We start from the raw sequence: 13,767 nt of genomic DNA, 5'->3' as shown, positions 1-13,767 counted from the left end.
GTGCAATCTAAACTTTGGCGTGCTCGTGTTCACCCTTCAGATCGATCCTTGGCGACAACGAGCTCTCTTGTCTGTTCCCTTCTCCCCTCTTGCATCGTCTCTGAATTTTTCTTTTCCTCGTGTTCCAAGCCGTTGATGTTAGGTGTCGACAGCAGATAGCCCACCCTTCCCCTATGACGGCAGGTTTTGACCACCAAAGCACTATTCAATTGTCGTTTCGTGCTCGGAACCGTCGTCGAGCCAAAAGGATAAAGAGGGGGGGCAGGTGCGGGATCGACACGGTTTAGGGGGGGTGGGACACACACATTGTGTGCTCCTATTCCGCCCGCCCGATACGGCGTTACTCCGCCCAAGCTGAACCAACAAAGCGCAAAATAACAAGGCATTTGCCATCTACATCGATCCGTACGCGCTTAAGTTTAGCTCCGCGTTGACCAAGCACTGGGCATGAGATCATCATAATCAAAAAAAAATCCCATTTCAATTTTTTTGGAAGCATGGCATATTCACCATAGGCATTCCCCAGTAATTGTTTGGCCGCCTTGAGCTGGGCATAAACATCGGTTGGTACCACAACAAGTACCACCAAGGATATATCCACAGTGAGCAGTTTGTTTAATGGCTATACTAAAACAAAGAAGAAAGAAATGGGTTTGTTGAGACGAAACTGAAACTGAAACTGAAACTGGTAGGCGCACCCGGGGCCGTCCGTCCCCAAAGTTACGGTCTTTTGTTCGTTTGCGTGCCCTTTTCGGGGGAGCGGAGCGCGCAATCAATCCCTCCACCCCAATAAAGGCACCCCAGGAACAGAAAGCAGAGGAGAGAGACAGTGTAGAGAGAGAGAGAGAAAGCGAGCGTCTTCCTCCTCCGTCCGTCCCCAGACTCCGGCGGCGGCCCATTCCGCGGCGTGCGGGCGGCGCATGGCGGGGAGCGAGGACGGATCGGTGAGCCCCGCACGCACTCCTCCCCCGGCCCCCGATTCGCGCCTTTAGGCCGAGATTAGTGATTAAGATAAGCGGCAGTTCGTTTCTTGCTTGCTCGCTTGCGTGGGGCGGCGGGTTGCTTGCAGTGCGGGTGAAGGGGGGGATGTGGATTTGTTTGCCTGTCTGTTTGTTTTGTGTGGGGAGGGAGATTGGAATCGCGTGGCCGGAAGCGGCGGCGCTGGCTTTGCCTTGCTGCGCAGCTTATGCTTCTCCCCCTCCCCTTCTTCCTCCTCCTCCTCCTCCTCCTCCTCCTCCATACGCTGCCTGGTTGCCTTCCGCAGGGAGAGAAGCAACCGGCACGGCTGCTCTGCTTATCCCACCTTCCCTGCTGCTGAGTTCCCCATCTCCCCCTATTTCAAGCCGCATCATCCCCTAGTACCAGTACAAATTAAGCTGCTCCTGCTCCCGCATTAGCACCCCACCAATCCCATCACCAACCCTCCTCCGCTTCCCCTGCTTCTGCTTCTTCTTCTTCTTCCCCCCGTTCTTGGTGGTGAGTCGCTGCCTGCTCTCAATCGATCTCTCTCTCCCTCCCTCCCTCCCCCAATCCACTTCGATCTGCGGTTTTCCGCCAATATTTTACCCCTCCGGCTCTGACCATGGGCATACATACGTGCTAGTAGTGTTCTGTTCTGCAATTTGGGGATCTTTTTGTCCGATTTACAGTAGTACTACAACTCATGGGCTCGCGCAACACCGCGTAGTCAATCCCAGGACACTTGTCAATAAATTACTCTTGCTGCTGCTGTTGTCCTACTACTGGTAGGATAATAAAATAGGTCTGTCGAGTTCGAACAAGAAGATGGATAGATTCATAGATTGATTGGGGAAGTAAGTAAATAAAAACAAACGGCGGGCGGTCCTTATCTTGTTTCTACCACCCTAGAAAGTACCCACCTTTTTCCATTTTATTATTAGTATTATCTGAGATTATTCCGCGAGGAACAGCTTTAGATTTTCCCGGCCACCGCCTCCTCTGCTGACGACCTTTTTGGTCGTCTCCTTCTTCTCCTTCCCCAGCACCGCACCATTCCATTCCGGCCTTTTCCTCCCCGGATTCCGTCCAGAAACGGCAGTAGGTTTCCATTTCTTGATAACGGGGGGCGGTTCCACCGTTTCTTCCCCTTTTGCCTCGACACCCTTTCCATCCGTGAGATTTAGAATCTTCCGCCTGTTTTTCCGTTGCAAAAAATTCTACTAGGTCACGCGGTATCACCGTGTCATGGTTTCTAAAATTAGCACTCCGTTCACCCCCAAAATCACGAGTTTTTTCAACCTTAAATTAGGCAGTTTCTTGAATATTAATCTGATTTTATTTGTATTATTAGTGCATTATGTGTCTGCCCATCTCATCAAATTTAGCCGGCATTGCATGCATGCGTGCGGTTGCTGGGGCAGTGGGGCTTTCTGTTCCGGGGCGGCGACGTCCCGGAGCAGCAAGGCAGTTGCTGCTATCTGCACAGCATTCTCTGCTTGCTAGTATCTTTCTTTCGCCTCGTTGTCCACTAATTGGTTCCTGGCCCGGCAGGCAGTTGAGGGGCTGAGGAGGTGAAGAGACAAGGAAAGAAGAAGGAAGAAAGAAGGCGATACCATGGTGATAGCTTCCGGAGTGATTGACAGGGGACACCTGTCCTCGTTCGGCGGCCCACCGCCAGACTCGTCGTCGTCGTCCTTCTTCTCCGAAGATCTTGTCCCCACAGAGGTCAGCAAAAAAGTAGTAGAAGATAAAAAGAGATGGAGATAGAGCCCGTGTTTGGTTTCTGTTGGCAAATAATGCGGAGTAGCAGTAGCGGTTGCACCCCACATGATTCGTTTTCTTACAAATATATATATATGCTTTGATATAATGCAGAGGCAGGTTGGGTTCTGGAAATCGGAGTCAATGGTGGATCAGAGAGGTGCGTACCATGCTTCCATTTCAAAATTCTGCGATAATTGTTTTGTGGCTGTTGCTTCTTGCGTGGTTGGAGGTGTTCAGTTGGGGTGTCCTCTTCTCAATTCATGCCGCGGCCTAAATAAAATGCCCTGGTTCTCCTTCGCGCTTGCCCGGTGTTGGTAGTTGGTACAGTGCTGGAATTATTGATGCTCCAATAAAATTTCCACTGAAAATAGACAGGGATGCATACCTAACTTGCCTGCCTTATCCAGCTCGTACCTTGGGGGGCAGTTTGAAACTTGTGTTTCATGTTTTTCGGGGAGATTTTTCTGGCTGGCATTTATTCCGGTCATCTCCGGCCAGTTCATTGTAGCTGATCCAACCAACTGGCTGAAACCAGAAATTAGGCTGTTGCATCGATTCGGTTCAGTTTTTTTTTTCCTTGCCGAGGAAATCCCACCTGGATTAGTTATATGTTACCTAATAATATAGGCGTCCGATTTTAGTAGCATTTCGGTCTGGTAGGTGAAGATATCAGTGGTGCGGTGCGATTCGGCAGGGAATGAGTGGGGACGTTTTCTTACAGTGGGAATGGTTATGGAATGTTGGCTGAAGACAGTTTGGTAGGAATTAGTTGGGAGGTTAACTAAACACGGTTAGCAATTAAATGCCATGATCAACTTGTCATTTAACACATGCTTTCCAAGCTTTGCGGCATGGTGATGGCCCTTCAGGAACTGACAGTTTCCATTGATGGCAGGGAGCAAGCCAGCTTTTGCTTCTCCGCTTGAGAAGATCCATCCGATGGGGGCGAATCCTGAAGGCGGTCTGGAACAGACAGGAGGCCAAGTCTTCAAGGGCCTGGATGCCCTTCGCGTCAGCAAAGCGATGGGGCAAGGAAATGCTTCGACTTCGCCGTCGGCATCCTGGGGTGATATGCTCACGACCCCCGGATCTAGATTCGGCTTGTCTGCTAGAGAGGCGGCTATTGCTGAAACAGCCAGTGGCAACTGTGAGTTTCTTTCTTTGCTCTCAGCTATTACTTCTTTCTGCAGTGTTTCTTCTTCTTCTTTGCCTTGATGATCGTTTGCCTTGCGTTTTTGCAGCGAGAATAATGGCCACCGGTGTTTGCGGCCAGTCTGCTGATGCACTTAGCTTCATCTGCGAGGGAGATGAAGCTCTAGGGTCCATGGAGGAAGTTGAAGCTCAAACTATTGGAGATCTTCTACCAACTGATGATGATTTGATATCGGGCGTCATCGATGGCTTTGAACTCTCTGGCCTGTCTATCAACCAGGATGACGCCGATGAAGATATATTTGGCACTGGAGGAGGGATGGAGCTTGAGAATGATGATTCCATTTCCGTTAAAGGTGCAAGAAATCTCGAAGGATCCTCCAAGTGCCATTTTCCTGGGGAGCACCACATCAACAAATGCCCTTCCAGAACTCTTTTCGTCACAAACATTAACACCAACGTTCTTGATTCTGATCTAAGAGTTCTATTTCAGGTTTTCAACTTTTTTCCCTTCTTATACTTCTTGAAGGTTCGTTTATTTTTGTTAAACGCTGCCCTTTTAAACTCGTATTATATCTACACTACAGCAATATGGGGACGTACATAAGCTTTACACCTGCAAGGAACATGGGTATGTAACAGTGTCTTACTATGACATACGATCTGCCCAAAACGCAATGAGAGCACTCCATGGCAAGCCCCTGGGGCTGGTGAAGCTTGATGTGCAATTCTGCATTCCCAAGGTAAACATACTACCAGTTATTTTCTACTAGCAGACATATCACGTGTTCTACAATGTCAATTTCCGCCTTTGATGTTACCTGCTGGTTATGCAACAATGCTTATTTGAAACTCTAGAAAACCATGTGTGTTCCCATATTTTGTGTAATTACGTTGTTTGCAAATTTATGTATTTGCTAGTTCTAGGAACTACTGCTATCATTCGAAAAACTTTTCTCTTCACTTCACATCGCCTTAATTTCTTAGCACTGGACATCTTACAAATGTTTTGATGCTGTTATGGTGTGCTACTTCTGTAGGGAAATGCTTCAGATAAGGATATGAGCAAGGGAATTTTGGTGGTGTCTAACATCGATCCTTCTGTTTCCAATGATGATCTTCTCCAAGCACTTACTGTTTATGGTGATGTGAAGGAGGTAATGGTACTTTCAAAGTTCGCTTTGTAAAATCAGGAGCCCCAACCTGTAATGACCCTTTTTGTTGGTTATAGATTTGCAGGGCTTCTACAAGCTGTAATAAGAAACTCGTAGAGTTCTACGATGTCAGAGCAGCAGAAGCAGCACTATATGACCTTAATAAGGGTGCCATCTCAGGCCCAAAAATCAAGGCTGAAGTTAGCAATCCTGGAGGGACAATTTTTGGGTAATTTGTGCTGTATACTGCTGCCTTTGTTCGTACGGGATTGATATAGTGTGGGGATCTAATATTCTCTGTCTCTATTCCTAACAGCTTGAGGCAACAGTATCCGAGAGAGTGGAAGCTTGATGGTTCCCCTCGCCAGCCTAGAAACTCTCCACCTGGGATCATTGGTATGATACATGACTGAACATATTCATCAGATTCTACATTTCATTTTGTCTAAACATTTTGCAACCTTGGATGTGTCAAACAGGAGGCCCTAAAAGTCATGAGAACAGCAATCTGCATAATTTATTTTCTCCGGTTAGTCCGCAATTGGATAGATCACCCCATGGCATCGCTTCAAGTGGCCCTCAGAAGCTGTCGTCGCCTATCAGAATTGAACCTACACGCCAGTACAATAACCAAGCTGCTATTGGTGAACTTGGCGGATCACTTGGTCAAGGAAACTTCGGGCAAGGAATGCAGATGTTCCACCCACACTCACTGCCGGAGAGTCAAAACGGTATTTGTAATATCTCCAAGTCCATGACATCAAGTGGCAGGAGTGCTGGCTTCAGAGTGGATGGAGTGGATTACAGTCATCTCCAGAAAGTGGGTTCTGGTAGCCTTCATGGTCATTCCTTCGATCAAAATAACGAAGGTAAAAATCACCAGCTTGGACTGTTTTTCATTGTCTCCTGTAAACCTTTAGTTTTACCTGTTCAGCATGGATTTGTAAAATCGCTGCTTTGTTTTTTACCTGTTCAGCATGAATAATAACTTGCTCTATTCCATTAAACAATAGTTGTGCATGAACATGATAAGAGATAAGGTAGGATTCCAAATACAGAAAAATATGAGAGCCTACTATCTCTAGCAACTAGGACAATATCAGTTACACATCAGTACTGTTGGAATGCTCGGTACCTTGATAGAAATATGTTGAAGCATGTACCAATGTTATATACTTCATGGAGATTGTTCATTTCTATTTGAAACTGAATAAACATAAAACATTTCCTTTCGCAGCATTTGGGCCTGCCGGAGTTGGAAGTTTTCCCCTCAATGGACACCACTACAGTTGGAATAACTCAAATGCTTTTCCTCAAAGCCCCTCCTCTCCAATGCTGTGGTCGAATGTGCAGCACCCGGGGCCCATGCATGGTTATCCTGGTGTCGTGCCACCCCACTCACTGAATAATGGTGCTTATCCTATGGATCAACACCACATGGGCTCAGCTCCAAACAATGGAGGCAGTTTCAGAAACGCGCGCTCAGTTCATCCAGGGTCTCTCGGGAGTGTAGGGTTTCCTGGTAGCCCTCAAATGTATGCATCAGATGTCCCTGTCTTCGCACCTGCCAGGGGAAGTTACAGGGAGACCATGTTCTCTCCAGTTGGCGCTGGATTCCCGTCGCTGCAACAAATGTGCAATGCAATGAGCCGAAGGAACCCTATGGTCCAGGTTTCCGCTTCCTATGATGCTACAAATGATCGGATGAGGAGCCGCAGACATGATGGAAACGCTGTCCAGCCAGAGAACAAAAGGCTATTTGAGCTTGACATTGAGCGCATAGCAAAGGGTGAAGACCCACGCACCACGCTGATGATCAAAAACATTCCTAACAAGTACGTTTGCACTGCTTTCCAGCTTTGTCTTCCACATTAACGAGGGGTCGTTTTTTCTGTGTGCTCACACTTCCATGTGCTCTCAACAGGTACAACTGTAAACTGCTTCTGGGCGTCATTGATGAGAATCACCGTGGAACCTATGATTTCGTCTACCTTCCGATCGACTTCAAGGTAAGTTCTTTCTCCTAGTGTGAAGGTCGGAATTTGCGGCAGAATTTCTAGGCACTGACGCTGCAATCTATGCTTTCCTCAGAACAAATGCAACGTGGGCTATGCTTTCATCAACATGACCGATCCGCAGCACATAATTCCGTTTTACAAGGTACTATATATGTACACCCTGACCTTACTAGCTGATGATAGTAACTTGTAAGAGCTATATCCTGTTTATAAAACCAATTCAGTATACATTTGAAGAGAAAAACTTGACATCTTGTAGATTTTAACAAAATTCTTTAAAATATTACATTGTGTTTTGCTTGGTATGAACTTGTTAATTTCGCTTGGCAACTAACTGGAGGCACAATTTTCTGCAGACGTTTAATGGCAAGAGATGGGAAAAATTCAATAGCGAGAAGGTGGCGACACTCGCGTATGCTAGAATCCAGGGCAGGAATGAATTGGTTTCTCATTTTCGGAATTCTAGCCTGATGAATGAAGACAAATGGTGCCGCCCTATACTCTTCCACAAGGATGGTCCGAACGCAGGGGAGCAGGTACGAGTTCATATCAAACTCTCGGTTTCACTTCTGTAGACCAGGTTGGATTATAGCTAATAGAGAACCATACTGGTTTTCGTCGAGTCTGTCGTATTTCATTCATCTGTTTACGTGTGTGATGCATCACAGAAGTCAGTTAACACTTGCATACTCCATGCCGACAAAATCATCTGATGATATGGAATGATTAACATGGAGCTCTATTCATGCAATTTTTGTGGCAGGAACCTTTCCCTGTCGGGAACAACATCCGGCCTAGGTCCGGGAGGAACAGGCCGCTCCACAGCGCGGACACCAGAGGGGACGCGAGCCTGTCGACCTCGCCCAACCAGGAGAACTCCAGCCACAGGGCCAACGCGGCGGCCGAGGGCGACGACTCGATCTTCGCTCACTAACTGGAGAACAGAGAAGAAGCTGCTGCAATAAATCACCCCCAGTTTTGCTATTTGTTTTTCTCCCCGGCAAGGCTGGGGGCATGGTAGCGAGTTCGGACGGTCTGCCGGCGATTCGCCGTAAGTAAGTTGCCCTTGCCCTCGTGCTTGCCCCGCCGACGAACTAGAGTTCGGAGGGACGGCGAAAATGCGCAGGAGGTGATGTGCGTTTTGGGTTTAGGGTTCTGAGGGTTGGAAACTTGTACAGTTGAGTTGGAGGGGTGTTGAATGCTAATCTGACCTGAATGTTTTTAATTTAAACTTGGTTAATTTTGCTCGGATTATCTTCTCATCTTGCTGTTTTTGCTGTGTGTGAGTGCCATGCTTTGGGTGTCTAAACGCTTCTACTGATCATGACCAATGTGATGGCTAGCATAAACACTGATGCAACCCAAACATTTGAAGTTCTATATTTGTACCAATTCAAACATATCCAAGTGAAGATGCTTGAGTTGAGACAGACCAAGAACTTCAAATATTTGCCGGTGCATCATTTTGAGACAATAAAATATTAAAAAAAAACTTTTTTAAGAATATACCCTGAAGTCCTACAAATTTGCAGTGGGGTTTTACCCTAGTATTTCCCTTGCAGTGTGTTTGGTAACTTTTGGGATGAGGAATGGGAATTTAGAGGAGAGAGTTGTAACGAGATTAGACATGAAAACTGTAATTTTGTTTGGTATTTGATGAGTATTACACGCTGGGATTTGAGAGGGGTCTCTGTTCCCTTGTTTGCTTAGTGGGGGGCTGGAATCCTCTACAATACTGCACCCTGCTGTAGTGCAGATGACAGGTGGGGTCGAGTCCACATGAAAGCGACCGTACTGCATCATAGGCTACTGTAGAGGATCCTAACCCCCATTTGGGTCGGCAAAATGGATGGTCGTGTCCAGTTTTCGGCTCTGCCGATTTGTGCACCCAACCAGACGGACGCATCTCAAACTGTCCGGCTAGGAGGTTAAAAAAATGCATGCCACACATTTAAAAACATAAAGATAAACTAAATTAAACATTACTAAAATCTAAAGCAGTCCACAAAAGTCCCGGCCACTCATTAAACTTAAGTTAACATATAAAAGACATAAAAAAAAGCTTCGATGCTACCGCCATCTTCACGTGCCGCCGTCCTCCTCGTCATCGTCCATGGTGAGGTCGACATACAGCGGTGGATGCAAGAGGTGGGCTGGTGTGCCCATGTGGTGGATGCCTGGCCGGAGGAGTCTGCACCACCTCTTCCCGTTGTGAGGAATGATCCGGTGAACGTTGTGAGGAATTTGAGAGCGATCTTGGTTCCACACGGTGATAGGGGGCTCCTCCAGCACCTCCTCCTTGACAGCCATGTCCAGCTTCGGGATGGCAACGTCACCGGCCGTGGAGAGGGCCATCATCGTTTTGAGGCCCTCCCATTGGGCCTCATCGTGGGTGCAGATGAGTCCTCCATCACCCGCCTCATGAGCTCCGCCTCCTCGTCGATCATGGGAGGTGGTGACGGCGGGGACAGGGAGGGAGACGGCGTCGGCGTGAGGTCGCGCACGCTCGCACGACTGGGGCGGGCTGAGAGCACACGTGTGGCGGGCAAGGCATGCCCGTGCCGGGCTCGGAGGATGATCGACAAAAAAAGATTGCTGCCGCGGGTCGTGCTCGTCGCGGAACCACGTATCCCACAACAGGGAATCGACGGCGTACCTGCGGTTGTAGAGCAGATCCGGTGGCAGGCGGACGCGTCGACAATCGATCTCCTCACGGCAGGCGTGGCCGCTCATCGAGACCGGCGGGATGGGCAACCGATCAGCGGAGAGATGTCACTTGTCGGGGAGGTGAACGTCGCTCCACGGGAGCGGCGTCCCCGTCTCCCAATAACTTTTGCATATGTCTGCCTATACGTATGACCGAGCACGCATTGGGGCCTTCGGCGGCGAGATGCTAAACATTGCGGTCGCGAAGTTGGTGGCTGGGGCCAGAGGAGGAACCAGCCTCGTGGTCGCCAGACCATGGCGGCCGGTGAGAAGGAGCAGAGAGCTAGGGTTTGGTGTCGGGGTTCGAGGAGGCACGCCGGGACGAGACCCCCAACAAAAGAAGTTGTATTAGAGAAAGACAAGAAACAAATTTTTTTAGGAGAGGTGCCTCCCAAACAAGCACATCTCCGTCTCATTCCTTCCAGTCTACACGACTCCTCTACGCCACACGCAATACCTACTTGTACAACAACTGTTCTGAGAACCATGAAACTAGATGGAAGAACCTCAAGACAGCATTTCAAACACCCCATCGAATTCAAAATAGTGCACAGCAGTTTCGCCCCAACCCAAACACTGTAAATATGTCCCAAGTTCATATAGAGAAATATATACCATTGATATCTTCCCCTGTAAAAAACCTGGTCCAAATTTACAAGGTTTGGTTTTCGAACATAAAACTAACATGCAATGCATTTTGAAAACTAGGACTATCACACCAATCATCATAAGTCCATAACCATAACCTGATAGATAGATAATATCCAGGATCCATATAGCAGGAGGGGTACGGCATCAACTTAACTTACAAGGTTCCGACCCAAAACAACTGCCAGCAGCAGCAGCAGCAGCAAATCCAGTTCCAATTCCAGTCTCCAGACAAGAGACAAATGGATAAAGCAGTCTTGCAAATATATAAACTATATATATAATACGCGACCCGCCAAAAAACGGAGCTTCTTCTTCAATGGTGGGCATCAGCCTCGGCGCCGCTCCTCTGACGCCACCGCCCCTCCAGGCGGCCTTCAGTTGCCGGCCTTGGTGTTGCTCCTGGTCCTGGAAGCAGGGCTCCCACCAGCCACCGCGCCGCCGCTCCTTGTCGCACGGCGAGGGGTGCTCGCAGCGGCAGGGGTGGTCTCTTCAGCCGCGGCAGGGCTTGTCTTCTTCCTCTTACCACCACCAGCTGCGGCGGCGGCGGCCTTCTCTTCGGCCGCAGCAGGGCTGGCCCTCTTCCTCTTACCGCCGCCAGCTGCGGTACCTGCAGCCTCAGCACGCCCCTTGCGCTTCTTCTGAAGCTTCTTGGCACCTTCTTCTTCCTTGTCTTCAGCCTTCTCAGCGTCCTCTTCAGCGGCATTTTCCACATCAGTAGCGGCGGCAGCAGTGGTCTTGATCTTCTTCTCATCTTTGGCTTCCTCCTCCTCGTCTCCCTTGCGCTTCAGAGGCTTCTTCAGCTCATCCTTGGCATCGACCACGATCTTGACGACAGCATCCTCTTCCCCAGCCTTGTTCTCGGCACCATCGTCGTTCTCTTCCTCGTTCAGGCTGCTGTCGTCCTCCTCTTCCTTCTCCAGAGCATCCTCCTCATCGTCATCGTTTTCCTCGGCAGATCCCTCCGCGTCTGTCTTTTCCTTGGCGGCCTTGGCAAGCAGGTTGTCGATCAGATCCTTCATCTCAATGTTAATCTGCAACACAAATACCATAAGGCATCCGTCAGCAAACATATTTTACAAGCTGCATCATGCTTTCATCAGAAGTGTGTTTAATTACATACCTGTGGGTTCTCCAGGAAGTCGCAAATGTCAGTCGGGCAGGAGGGGCAGTTCTTCACAATCTTCTGCGCCCGCAGAGTGCGGCCGCCCCTGCTTCTTTCCCTCATAGAACCCTCATCGCCAAACGCAGCGGTCAAGCAAGCTTTGCAGAAGTTATGACCACAGGGAGTGGTAAGTGGTTCCTTCATCACATTCTTGCAAATGGAACACCCAAACTCTGCATATGACAAAACAAACACAAGCACGCATTAAGAGAATGAATGCTCCGAATAGATTCCAGCTCTTTAAGCCAAACAGAGCATAGCAATCGAAACACACGGCAAAAACACTAACCCTTCAGCAGCCTCTCGTTCATGGACATATGCGCACGCTTCTGGTACTTCCTGAATTGCTTGTCAGTTTCAGGATCGCCTGACTGGGCGGGCTTCTTGCTGATTGGCGGAGGCTTCACCCACTTCCAGCCTTCATTTTCCTATAATAACAAACAGATACAGATCAGTGGTGATGGATGTATGCTTGTAAGTGAACACATCAGAAGAAGACAATCGCGTGGACATACAACATAGTCCCATGAGGGGGATCCTGCCCTTTCAGTTATGTCAGTGGCACCTTGCAGCTCCTTAATCTTGGGCAGGGGCCTTGGCCGGTCACCATGAAGATCACTAAAACCCAGATACCACAACATCAGTGTAAGTAACGATTGTTGTTTTCAAGACAAAAGCACATTGCCAAAACAAAATGTAATCATTTTGTCAAAACCTGGTCCATGGAGCTGGTTCATTGTCGCATCGTACGAAGAGATACCTGCAGACCTTGTACGTACCCTGAGACGGAAATCAACAGAACACACATTATCTTCCATTCAGTGGCACAAGGTATAGAGCAGCAACATGGATCCTCTGTACAGGAATTGAAATTACCTGAACACCAATCTTCCTCCAGCATTTCTCAATCCTGTAGACTCCATCATACCGCACACCAGTTTCAGGAGCATATGAAGAGCGCTTCTCTTTGTGGGACCTTTTTAAAATAGTATAGACAAATATAAATAAGATGATATAAGCAGAACAGTGGATGGTCTCCATATATGCAGCACATGTAACAATGAAAACAAATCAAGGCAAGGCAATAATTAACAGTTTTACCACTGTCAAGCTAACAGTGCCATACTGTCATGTCAACTAAGTACTTATGAAATGCTGATGTATTGAGGAAAATAATTATGGTAAGAAAAACATACCGCACAACCCTGACAGGGTAACCCTTCTTGCAACTAAGACGCAGAGCAGCATTCATCTTGTCAAATTTCTGGTCAGAAGATTGCTCCTTGTTTGTTCGCTTGTTGCCACTTAGGTCTCTTCCACCACTGTTAGTACAAATTATTTACAGAAATGTAAGTGCGCACATGTAGGATCAGACACAAAAGTACAATGATAAAGGAAGTGAGCAAGCTAGCAAACCTTCCGGTATACAGGAACCACTCCCCATGGTCCTCATCATCTATGTAACCACCCGACAGCGCCACTGACTGGGCACCATGCTCTGACTGGCCAGCAATACCAGCAACATGAGGGAAATGAGCGCCCCACTGCCTGCACTCAAGGCGGTCTTCCCAGGTTTCCCCGACCAGCACACCAAGGCGCCTTTTGGGGTCATTCTCTGCCGGAATGGGGCCGAAATGATCGGGTGCAATGGTCACAAAGATCTGGCCACTTGAAGCATTCGCCTTCCCAGCCTTCTTTGCTCTGTCAGTTGTGAAAGCCTTGTCGGGTCTAGCCTCATTTCTGATGTAATGAACAGGGTTTCCCGAGCCACCTGCGCTGGCATTCTTTGCAGTCCTAGCCATTCGGATAACCGCAACCAACGCTGCATTAATCCTCGGCTGCGAAGCCATTTTGGATGGGATTGGTCCCCGGCATTTCCCACATGTCCTTTTTCCACTGTTGACCCACTTCTCAAAGCATTTCAAACAGAAGTTGTGGCCACATGGTGTCTACAAAGATTCAAAAGTAGAATGTAGTGATCAGAGATAGCACCAAATGTATAAAAGCAGGAGTATGTTATCCTGAGTATTCAGAACAGAAAAATAACATACAAGGAAAGCTTGAATATGAAATCGTAATCAAACATAACATCGCATAAAAACACAAGCAGATATCGTTACTGACAGATTATACACAGAAGTAATCATAGTTTTCAGCTTAAAAAGCGTGTGGACATGACAAGTAACAGCGTCCTTTCAAA

The 13,767-nt window shown here is 48.0% G+C and overlaps 2 protein-coding genes across 4 annotated transcripts; one reads left to right on the top strand and one right to left on the bottom strand.

The window, feature by feature from the left end:
• The first annotated feature begins 732 nt into the window (after nucleotides 1-732).
• Nucleotides 733-8,302, top strand: LOC123102815 (protein MEI2-like 3). 3 transcript variants are annotated; one of them, XM_044524253.1, is made up of 15 exons: nucleotides 733-944; nucleotides 2,512-2,685; nucleotides 2,836-2,881; nucleotides 3,620-3,871; nucleotides 3,966-4,369; nucleotides 4,464-4,619; nucleotides 4,917-5,033; nucleotides 5,108-5,259; nucleotides 5,347-5,426; nucleotides 5,510-5,899; nucleotides 6,268-6,865; nucleotides 6,955-7,039; nucleotides 7,122-7,190; nucleotides 7,405-7,584; nucleotides 7,812-8,302. In XM_044524253.1, exons 2-15 carry the CDS (start codon nucleotides 2,575-2,577, stop codon nucleotides 7,980-7,982), a joined length of 2,811 nt encoding a protein of 936 aa, XP_044380188.1. In that variant the 5' UTR covers nucleotides 733-944; nucleotides 2,512-2,574; the 3' UTR covers nucleotides 7,983-8,302. The 3 variants fall into 3 exon arrangements, with proteins under 3 accessions (XP_044380188.1, XP_044380194.1, XP_044380197.1); XM_044524259.1 differs by having other exon boundaries at nucleotides 761-950; nucleotides 2,508-2,685; XM_044524262.1 differs by lacking the exon at nucleotides 733-944 and adding an exon at nucleotides 1,181-1,476.
• A 2,180-nt stretch (nucleotides 8,303-10,482) lies between these two features.
• Nucleotides 10,483-13,516, bottom strand: LOC123102807 (E3 ubiquitin-protein ligase ORTHRUS 2; the record flags this gene model as incomplete). The annotated part of the gene is given in 8 exon segments (XM_044524242.1): nucleotides 10,483-11,436; nucleotides 11,526-11,740; nucleotides 11,857-11,995; nucleotides 12,083-12,185; nucleotides 12,283-12,347; nucleotides 12,444-12,543; nucleotides 12,764-12,889; nucleotides 12,984-13,516. Coding segments are annotated over 8 exon segments (1,938 nt in total), but the record flags the coding sequence as incomplete, so codon positions are not given.
• Nucleotides 13,517-13,767: the final 251 nt, after the last annotated feature.

This window comes from Triticum aestivum, chromosome 1B, assembly GCF_018294505.1.
Source record: "Triticum aestivum cultivar Chinese Spring chromosome 1B, IWGSC CS RefSeq v2.1, whole genome shotgun sequence".
In the NCBI taxonomy this organism is placed as follows: domain Eukaryota; kingdom Viridiplantae; phylum Streptophyta; class Magnoliopsida; order Poales; family Poaceae; genus Triticum; species Triticum aestivum.
This window is presented reverse-complemented; position numbering and strand designations above follow the sequence as displayed.